We start from the raw sequence: 10,826 nt of genomic DNA, 5'->3' as shown, positions 1-10,826 counted from the left end.
TCCGTAGCGGTTCACGGTTCAGGTCAGTTATCAGTTCCGTAACGGTTCAAGTTCGCGGTTCAGGTCAGTTCCGTTAGAACGGTTCAGGTCAGTTATCAGTTCCGTTCAGGTCAGTTCCGGTTCAGTTCCGTTCAGGTTTATCAGTTCCGTAACGGTTCAGGTCAGTTATCAGTTCCGTAACGGTTCAGGTCAGTTCCGTAACGGTTCAGGTCAGTTCCGTAACGGTTCAGGTCAGTTCCGTAACGGTTCAGGTCAGTTATCAGTTCCGTAACGGTTCAGGTCAGTTATCAGTTTCGTAACGGTTCCGGTCAGTTAACAGTTCCGTAACGGTTCAGGTCAGTTCCGGAAAGGTTCAGATCAGTTATCAGATCCGTAAAAGGTTCAGGTCGGTTATCATTTCAGATAAAGGGCAGATTTTCTGGTGTGTTAATAAAACAGGATCAAATGTGTATATTTTAACATTTCATTTATGAAAGAATAAGCTCAATCAGAAACATGTTTGTTTCTTGTGGGAAAAGAATACATAATTATCACCATAAAAACACAACCCAAAGAGAAATATGAGCGAGGATGGAAGAGCTGGAAGTGTGAATAGGGAGCGGTCCCCCAGTCCATTCACTGCTCACAACGAAGTGAGGTGTCGCCTGCCATGGAACAACACACTAAATGAAGATACATAATACAACCAAAAAGTCAGAAGAAACAGGGGAAGTAGGGAATAAGTGCTACTGTTTGATTGGTTAGTGTGACTCCTGTGTTACTGTTTGATTGGTTAGTGTGACTCCTGTGTTACTGTTTGATTGGTTAGTGTGACTATCACTGTGAAATGACTGGATGAAGAGCTGGAAGTTGAATTAGTGACTCCTGTGTTACTGTTTGATTGGTTAGTGTGACTCCTGTGTTACTGTTTGATTGGTTAGTGTGACTCCTGTGTTACTGTTTGATTGGTTAGTGTGACTCCTGTGTTACTGTTTGATTGGTTAGTGTGACTCCTGTGTTACTGTTTGATTGGTTAGTGTGACTCCTGTGTTACTGTTTGATTGGTTAGTGTGACTCCTGTGTTACTGTTTGATTGGTTAGTGTGACTCCTGTGTTACTGTTTGATTGGTTAGTGTGACTCCTGTGTTACTGTTTGATTGGTTAGTGTGACTCCTGTGTGACTGTTTGATTGGTTAGTGTGACTCCTGTGTGACTGTTTGATTGGTTAGTGTGACTCCTGTGTTACTGTTTGATTGGTTAGTGTGACTCCTGTGTTACTGTTTGATTGGTTAGTGTGACTCCTGTGTTACTGTTTGATTGGTTAGTGTGACTCCTGTGTTACTGTTTGATTGGTTAGTGTGACTCCTGTGTTACTGTTTGATTGGTTAGTGTGACTCCTGTGTTACTGTTTGATTGGTTAGTGTGACTCCTGTGTTACTGTTTGATTGGTTAGTGTGACTCCTGTGTTACTGTTTGATTGGTTAGTGTGACTCCTGTGTTACTGTTTGATTGGTTAGTGTGTGACTCCTGTGTTACTGTTGATTGTTACTGTTTGATTGTTTGATTAGTTAGTGACTCCTGTGTTACTGTTTGATTGGTTAGTGTGACTCCTGTGTTACTGTTTGATTGGTTAGTGTGACTCCTGTGTTACTGTTTGATTGGTTAGTGTGACTCCTGTGTTACTGTTTGATTGGTTAGTGTGACTCCTGTGTTACTGTTTGATTGGTTAGTGTGACTCCTGTGTTACTGTTTGATTGGTTAGTGTGACTCCTGTGTTACTGTTTGATTGGTTAGTGTGACTCCTGTGCTACTGTTTGATTGGTTAGTGTGACTCCTGTGTTACTGTTTGATTGGTTAGTGTGACTCCTGTGTTACTGTTTGATTGGTTAGTGTGACTCCTGTGTTACTGTTTGATTGGTTAGTGTGACTCCTGTGTTACTGTTTGATTGGTTAGTGTGACTCCTGTGTTACTGTTTGATTGGTTAGTGTGACTCTAATATGAACAGGTTATTGACTTGGTTATACTCTGTGTTACTGTTTGATTGGAAGTCATTTTATACAAACATTTTTTTTTTTTTTACATTTACACAGAGACTTTTGACCTACAAACGGTTAGTGTGACTCCTGTGTTACTGTTTGATTGGTTAGTGTGACTCCTGTGTTACTGTTTGATTGGTTAGTGTGACTCCTGTGTTACTGTTTGATTGGTTAGTGTGACTCTAATATGAACAACAAATGTGATGATCACCCAATATCGGTAAAATCATTCTTGGAAGTCATTTTATACAAACATTTTTTTTTTTTTTTACATTTACACAGAGACTTTTGATTTATCGTACACCTACAAACGCAGGAAAATAACATATTACAGTTGAAAAAGCCCTAGTTATATATTAACTGCCTTACATTTTTATAGAGCAGAAACAACACATCAATGAATTATTCATCAAAGTATTGATATGTAAATACAACCCATAGTATGTCCTGCTATCAACACCTTGCAGTATCCATACCAAATGATTTTAACACCAATCATACCGTGTCTTTAAAGACCTTACAATATTATTATTAAATAACTATCCCTCTGAGTTACACCACATATCATATAATTGCTGTCTCATATTCACATTGTTGCAGCAATTAATTTAACTGAAAGTCTAGTGCACTAAGGCTACGTCTATACATTCAGCCCAATTCTGATCTTTTGATCAACCACATCAGATCTTTTCACATCAGATGTTTTTCCCCCGAACTGATCTGATTGGTCCAAAAAGATCAGAGATTGAGGAGGAGAGGTCAGAGAGAGGTCAGAGGGAGAGAGAGAGGTCCTATGTAGACAGAGGAGAGAGAGGGAGGTCAGCTTCCAGAGGGAGAGAGGTAAGACCAGAGGAGAGAGGTCCAGAAAAAATAAACAGAAGAATAGAGAGAGAGAGAGAGCGAGAGAGAGGTCCAGAGAGAGAGAGAGGTCCAGAGAGAGAGAGGTCCAGAGAGAGAGATCCAGAGAGATCCAGAGAGAGAGGTCAGAGGAGAGAGAGAGAGGTCAGAGAGGTCAGAGAGAGAGAGAGGTCAGAGAGAGAGAGGTCAGAGAGAGAGAGAGAGGTCCAGAGAGAGAGGTCCAGAGAGAGAAGAGAGAGAGGTCCAGAGAGAGAGGTCCAGAGAGAGAGAGAGAGAGGTCCAGAGTCCAGAGAGAGAGAGAGAGTCCAGAGAGAGAGAGAGAGGTCCAGAGAGAGAGAGAGAGAGAGAGAGGTCAGAGAGAAAGAGAGAGCGGTCCAGAGAGAGAGAGCGGTCCAGAGAGAGAGAGCGGTCCAGAGAGAGAGAGCGGTCCAGAGAGAGAGAGCGGTCCAGAGAGAGAGAGCGGTCCAGAGAGAGAGAGAGAGAGAGAGAGAGAGAGAAAGAGAGGCGGACGGTCCAGAGAGAGAGAGCGGTCCAGAGAGAGAGAGCGGTCCAGAGAGCGGTCCAGAGAGAGAGAGCGGTCCAGAGAGCGGTCCAGAGAGAGAGAGTCTGGAAGTCAAAGATTATATACAACAGCACTTAATCAAACCACTATTTTTCCACTCCTCTCATCCATATAGTACAGGAAGGTGTCATCCAGATGCAGCTATAAACAGCCAGGTGCCCAGGAGGAGTACTGGTACGGCTACATCACCACACTTATTCTGAGATGCTTTGTGAATACATACAGGACTAGCCCCCCGTATCCACAAAGCATCTCAGAAAAGGTCCTAGGAATCATATTAGAATCTGGTTTCAGAACAACAACTCAGAGTAGGTTTTAGGATGCTAAAGACACTGAGTTCTAGCAACAAAAATCAACTCATAAAGTTTATCTCAGCTAAGTTCAGTCCAACCCTCTTCCTGGAGATCTACTGTCCTGTAGGTTTTCAGTCCAACCCTCTTTCTGGAGATCTACTGTCCTGTAGGTTATCTTCCTGTCTGGGTTGGCGCCCCCCCTTGGGTTGTGCCGTGGAGGAGATCTTTGTGGGCTATACTCGGCCTTGTCTCAGGATGGTAAGTTGGTGGTTGAAGATATCCCTCTAGTGGTGTGGGGGTTGTGCATTGGCAAAGTGGGTGGGGTTATATCCTGCCTGTTTGGCCCTGTCTGGGGGTATCATCGGATGGGGCCATAGTGTCTCCTGACCCCTCCTGTCTCAGCCTCCAGTATTTATGCTGCAGTAGTTTATGTGTCGGGGGGCTAGGGTCAGTTTGTTATATCTGGAGTACTTCTCCTGTCCTATCCGGTGTCCTGTGTGAATTTAAGTATGCTCTCTCTAATTCACTCTCTCTTTCTCTCTGTCTCTCTCTCGGAGGACCTGAGCCCTAGGACCATGCCTCAGGACTACCTGGCATGATGACTCCTTGCTGTCCCCAGTCCACCTGGCCGTGCTGCTGCTCAAGTTTCAACTGACCTGGGCCCTAGGACCATGCCTCAGGACCACCTGGCATGATGACTCCTTGTTGTCCCCAGTCCACCTGGCTGTGCTGCTGCTCCAGTTTCAACTGGCCTGGGCCCTAGGACCATGCCTCAGGACTACCTGGCATGATGACTCCTTGTTGTCCCCAGTCCACCTGGCCGTGCTGCTGCTCCAGTTTCAACGGTTCTGCCTGCGGCTATGGAACCCTGACCTGTTCACCGGACGTGCTACCCTGCTGTTTTCAACTCTCTAGAGACAGCAGGAGTGGTAGAGATACTCTTAATGATTGGCTATGGAACCCTGACCTGTTCACTGGACGTGCTACCCTGCTGTTTTCAACTCTCTAGAGACAGCAGGAGTGGTAGAGATACTCTTAATGATTGGCTATGGAACCCTGACCTGTTCACTGGACGTGCTACCCTGCTGTTTTCAACTCTCTAGAGACAGCAGGAGTGGTAGAGATACTCTGAATAATCGGCTATGGAACCCTGACCTGTTCACTGGACGTGCTACCCTGCTGTTTTCAACTCTCTAGAGACAGCAGGAGCGGTAGAGATACTCCTAATAATCGGCTATGAAAAGCAAACTGACATTTACTCCTGAGGTGCTGACTTGTTGCACCCTCGACAACTACTGTGATTATTATTATTTGACCATGCTGGTCATTTATGAACATTTGAGCATCTTGGCCATCAACATCTCTTCCTGGAGGGTTGGACTGGTAACCTACAGGACAGTAGATCTCCAGGAAGAGGGTTGGACTGAACCTACAGGACACTAGTTCTCCAGGAAGAGGGTTGGGCAGCCCTGCATTAGTGGCTATAGTTATTGAGTCATATCATGTGAATTAGGCCTCTTGTGAAATCATTGTCAATAGCGACACATGTAGGTCTAGATTATGTATGGGTTGATCATAGAAATACCTAAACATTCTTTCAACTCAAAAGAGATTGACTGTCTATGGTGCAGGAACCTGTCTATGGGTCAGGAACCTGTCTATGGTGTAGGAAACTGTCTATGGGTCAGGAACCTTTCTATGGGTCAGGAACCTGTCTATGGGTCAGGAACCTTTCTATGGTGTAGGAACCTGTCTATGGGTCAGGAACCTGTCTATGGGTCAGGAACCTTTCTACGGGTCAGGAACCTTTCTATGGTGTAGGAACCTGTCTATGGGTCAGGAACCTGTCTATGGGTCAGGAACCTGTCTATGGGTCAGGAACCTTTCTATGGTGTAGGAACCTGTCTATGGGTCAGGAACCTGTCTATGGTGCAGGAACCTGTCTATGGTGCAGGAACCTGTCTATGGTGCAGGAACAGGTCTATGGGTCAGGAACCACTGACTAAGCTGCCTTTTTCTATTATCAAGACACCAACTGGTAACTGGTAACTGTTAACTGGTTAGGACAGCTCATGAGGTCTCCTAAATATCTGCTGGCTAGATGGGATTTTTTTTTTTTTATCTACTCGTGAGAGATAGTGTGTAGATGCAGGTCCTGGTGTTGCATTGAAGTCTGGAGACCTCCGGGGGTTGCTGGAGGTCTCAGGCTTCATTGTTCCTGTCACCGTTCTCCTGCGGTGCCAGCTGTTCCTTCTCCGTGTTGTCCTCCTGAGGGGGGCGTACACGCTTGAAGAACCCCAGCTGGAGGGAGGGAGGGAGGAGTCACAGACAATTAGGATCCTATGTCCTCTAATTCTACTTATTCAACTTCTATAGCGCTTCTCATTACAGAAGGAATCTCAAAGCGCTGTTATCTGAACACGCAGGTACAGTCTACAAAGGGGCTTAGAAACCCATCCACTCAGGACTTGACAGGTGAAAACAAGAAGGTTCAAAAATGACCATTTCTATAATTGTTTTAATTTATTTTTTAAACATTTCAAGAAATGACAACATAATTAAACACCCTGTTTGTAAGCTTTTAAATGACATCCATCTCAACCGTTTATCTTTCCCAGTGATGTAAACACTCAACCGTTTATATTTCCCAGTGATGTAAACACTCAACCGTTTATATTTCCCAGTGATGTAAACACTCAACCGTTTACCTTTCCCAGTGATGTAAACACTCAACCGTTTATCTTTCCCAGTGATGTAAACACTCAACCGTTTATCTTTCCCAGTGATGTAAACACTCAACCGTTTACCTTTCCCAGTGATGTAAACACTCAACCGTTTACCTTTCCCAGTGATGTAAACACTCAATGTAAACACTCAACCGTTTACCTTTCCCAGTGATGTAAACACTCAACCGTTTACCTTTCCCAGTGATGTAAACACTCAACCGTTTACCTTTCCCAGTGATGTAAACACTCAACCGTTTACCTTTCCCAGTGATGTAAACACTCAACCGTTTACCTTTCCCAGTGATGTAAACACTCAACCGTTTATCTTTCCCAGTGATGTAAACACTCAACCGTTTATATTTTCCCAGTGATGTAAACACTCAACCGTTTACCTTTCCCAGTGATGTAAACACTCAACCGTTTATCTTTTCCAGTGATGTAAACACTCAACCGTTTATCTTTTCCATCGATGTCTCATGGTACTTTGGGGGTATGCAAAAATCAACTTTGAGCACCTTTTATCTCACGAATGTTTTGGTATTCAGTTCCAAAATGTCACTTTCTGAGCACTTCTACAATGGACATATGGAAGGTTTCCGTTCAAATCGAAAGGTGTGCTATCAAAAAAAGGGATTGAATTTCTAGCTTATGCCTAATTTTCAACACCGGCCACTAGATGGACTTTATTGGAAACAAGAGAGGATAGGAGGCAAGGGAAGGAAAGGTTTGACTCACCTTATACATGATGAAGATTAGCAGAGCCAGCAGCAGTAGTCCAGCCAGCACAGCCAGCGCCACCACCCACCCGGGAACAGGTTCAGGATCAGATTTCAACCAGATCACTGACATACTCACCTGAAGGACACATCACAGGGTTTTACAATACAACACATCTCTATTCATCCAATACACAGAGACAAAGGAAATGACCTATTTGCTGTGGTAGTTAACCAGCCATAAAGAACCATATAGGATCCTATGGACTCTGGTCAAAAGTAGTGGATTATACAGAGACTGGGGTTCCATTTCAGAGGCAGACCTGGTTCATGTCATGTGACTCACCGTAATTGCGTTGGAGGGCAGCTCAGACACCAGGTTCTTGTTATAAGGCATCTCGATGACGCTGAAGGAAGCGGAGGATCTCACGGTGAACGATCGGTTCTGGCTCTCAGTCTGGATGAAAGAAACGCACCATCACGGCTCGATTTTATTACATCAAAAAGGTAGCCAACATACTAGGCTTTTCTTTATGGCCCATATAGCTAGCCTGGTGGTGCCAGATGTATTTAAGGTGTGGCCCATATACAGTTGAAGTCGGAAGTTTACATACACCTTAGTCAAATCCATTTAAACTCAGTTTTTCACAATTCCTGACATTTAATCCTAGTAAAAATTCCCTGTCGTAGGTCAGTTAGGATCACAACTTTATTTTAAGAATGTAAAATGTCAATGATAGCAAAGAGAGTGATTTATTTCAGCTTGTATTTCTTTCATCACATTCCCAGTGGGTCAGAAGTTTACATAAACTCAATTAGTATTTGGTATCATTGCCTTTAAATTGCTTAACTTGGGTCAAACGTTTCGAGTAGCATTCCACAAGCTTCCCACAATAAGTTGGGTGAATTTTGGCCCATTCCTCCAGACAGAGCTGGTGTAACTGGGTCAGGTTTGTAGGCCTCCTTGCTCGCACATGCTTTTTCAGTTCTGCCCACACATTTTCTATAGGATTGAGGTCAGGGCTTTGTGATGGCCACTCCAATACCTTGACTTTGTGGTCCTTAAGCCATTTTGCCACGTTTACATACATTACATTTAAGTCATTTAGCAGACGCTCTTATCCAGAGCGACTTACAAATTGGTGCATTCACCTTATGACATCCAGTGGAACAGCCACTTTACAATAGTGCATCTAAATCTTTTAAGGGGGTGAGAAGGATTACTTTATCCTATCCTAGGTATTCCTTAAAGAGGTGGGGTTTCAGGTGTCTCCGGAAGGTGGTGATTGACTCCGCTGTCCTGGCGTCGTGAGGGAGTTTGTTCCACCATTGGGGGGCCAGAGCAGCGAACAGTTTTGACTGGGCTGAGCGGGAATTGTACTTCCTCGGTGGTAGGGAGGCGAGCAGGCCAGAGGTGGATGAACGCAGTGCCCTTGTTTGGGTGTAGGGCCTGATCAGAGCCTGGAGGTACTGAGGTGCCGTTCCCCTCACAGCTCCGTAGGCAAGCACCATGGTCTTGTAGCGGATGCGAGCTTCAACTGGAAGCCAGTGGAGAGAGCGGAGGAGCGGGGTGACGTGAGAGAACTTGGGAAGGTTGAACACCAGACGGGCTGCGGCGTTCTGGATGAGTTGTAGGGGTTTAATGGCACAGGCAGGGAGCCCAGCCAACAGCGAGTTGCAGTAATCCAGACGGGAGATGACAAGTGCCTGGATTAGGACCTGCGCCGCTTCCTGTGTGAGGCAGGGTCGTACTCTGCGGATGTTGTAGAGCATGAACCTACAGGAACGGGCCACCGCCTTGATGTTAGTTGAGAACGACAGGGTGTTGTCCAGGATCATGCCAAGGTTCTTAGCGCTCTGGGAGGAGGACACGATGGAGTTGTCAACCGTGATGGCGAGATCATGGAACGGGCAGTCCTTCCCCGGGAGGAAGAGCAGCTCCGTCTTGCCGAGGTTCAGCTTGAGGTGGTGATCCGTCATCCACACTGATATGTCTGCCAGACATGCAGAGATGCGATTCGCCACCTGGTCATCAGAGGGGGGAAAGGAGAAGATTAATTGTGTGTCGTCTGCATAGCAATGATAGGAGAGACCATGTGAGGTTATGACAGAGCCAAGTGACTTGGTGTATAGCGAGAATAGGAGAGGGCCTAGAACAGAGCCCTGGGGGACACCAGTGGTGAGAGCGCGTGGTGAGGAGACAGATTCTCGCCACGCCACCTGGTAGGAGCGACCTGTCAGGTAGGACGCAATCCAAGCATGGGCCGCGCCGGAGATGCCCAACTCGGAGAGGGTGGAGAGGAGGATCTGATGGTTCACAGTATCGAAGGCAGCCGATAGGTCTAGAAGGATGAGAGCAGAGGAGAGAGAGTTAGCTTTAGCAGTGCGGAGTGCCTCCGTGATACAGAGAAGAGCAGTCTCAGTTGAATGACTAGTCTTGAAACCTGACTGATTTGGATCAAGAAGGTCATTCTGAGAGAGATAGCGGGAGAGCTGGCCAAGGACGGCACGTTCAAGAGTTTTGGAGAGAAAAGAAAGAAGGGATACTGGTCTGTAGTTGTTGACATCGGAGGGATCAAGTGTAGGTTTTTTCAGAAGGGGTGCAACTCTCGCTCTCTTGAAGACGGGAGGGACGTAGCCAGCGGTCAGGGATGAGTTGATGAGCGAGGTGAGGTAAGGGAGAAGGTCACCGGAAATGGTCTGGAGAAGAGAGGAGGGGATAGGGTCAAGCGGGCAGGTTGTTGGGCGGCCGGCCGTCACAAGACGCGAGATGTCATCTGGAGAGAGAGGGGAGAAAGAGGTCAGAGCACAGGGTAGGGCAGTGTGAGCAGAACCAGCGGTGTCGTTTGACTTAGCAAACGAGGATCGGATGTCGTCGACCTTCTTTTCAAAATGGTTGACGAAGTCATCTGCAGAGAGGGAGGAGGGGGAGGGGAGGAGGATTCAGGAGGGAGGAGAAGGTGGCAAAGAGCTTCCTAGGGTTAGAGGCAGATGCTTGGAATTTAGAGTGGTAGAAAGTGGCTTTAGCAGCAGAGACAGAGGAGGAAAATGTAGAGAGGAGGGAGTGAAAGGATGCCAGGTCCGCAGGGAGGCGAGTTTTCCTCCATTTCCGCTCGGCTGCCCGGAGCCCTGTTCTGTGAGCTCGCAATGAGTCGTCGAGCCACGGAGCGGGAGGGGAGGACCGAGCCGGCCTGGAGGATAGACGACATAGAGAGTCAAAGGATGCAGAAAGGGAGGAGAGGAGGGTTGAGGAGGCAGAATCAGGAGATAGGTTGGAGAAGGTTTGAGCAGAGGGAAGAGATGATAGGATGGAAGAGGAGAGAGTAGCGGGGAGAGAGAGCGAAGGTTGGGACGGCGCGATACCATCCGAGTAGGGGCAGTGTGGGAAGTGTTGGATGAGAGCGAGAGGGAAAAGGATACAAGGTAGTGGTCGGAGACTTGGAGGGGAGTTGCAATGAGGTTAGTGGAAGAACAGCATCTAGTAAAGATGAGGTCGAGCGTATTGCCTGCCTTGTGAGTAGGGGGAAGGTGAGAGGGTGAGGTCAAAAGAGGAGAGGAGTGGAAAGAAGGAGGCAGAGAGGAATGAGTCAAAGGTAGACGGGGAGGTTAAAGTCGCCCAGAACTGTGAGAGGTGAGCCGTCCTCAGGAAAGGAGC

At 46.5% G+C, this 10,826-nt stretch overlaps 1 protein-coding gene across 1 annotated transcript in view; it reads right to left on the bottom strand.

Annotated features, from left to right (window-relative positions):
- Positions 1 to 4,585: 4,585 nt before the first annotated feature.
- LOC115120142 (integrin alpha-V-like) overlaps positions 4,586 to 10,826 on the bottom strand; it is a 106,810-nt gene continuing 100,569 nt past the window's right edge. The window contains 3 exon segments of the mRNA XM_065019604.1: positions 4,586 to 6,030; positions 7,191 to 7,310; positions 7,518 to 7,628. Coding sequence (XP_064875676.1) covers positions 5,932 to 6,030; positions 7,191 to 7,310; positions 7,518 to 7,628 — 330 coding nt within the window. The 3' untranslated portion in view covers positions 4,586 to 5,931.

Source organism: Oncorhynchus nerka, linkage group LG1, assembly GCF_034236695.1.
Source record: "Oncorhynchus nerka isolate Pitt River linkage group LG1, Oner_Uvic_2.0, whole genome shotgun sequence".
Taxonomy (NCBI): domain Eukaryota; kingdom Metazoa; phylum Chordata; class Actinopteri; order Salmoniformes; family Salmonidae; genus Oncorhynchus; species Oncorhynchus nerka.
The sequence above is the reverse complement of the archived record's forward strand: the minus strand, read 5'-3'. Positions and strand labels throughout refer to the sequence as shown.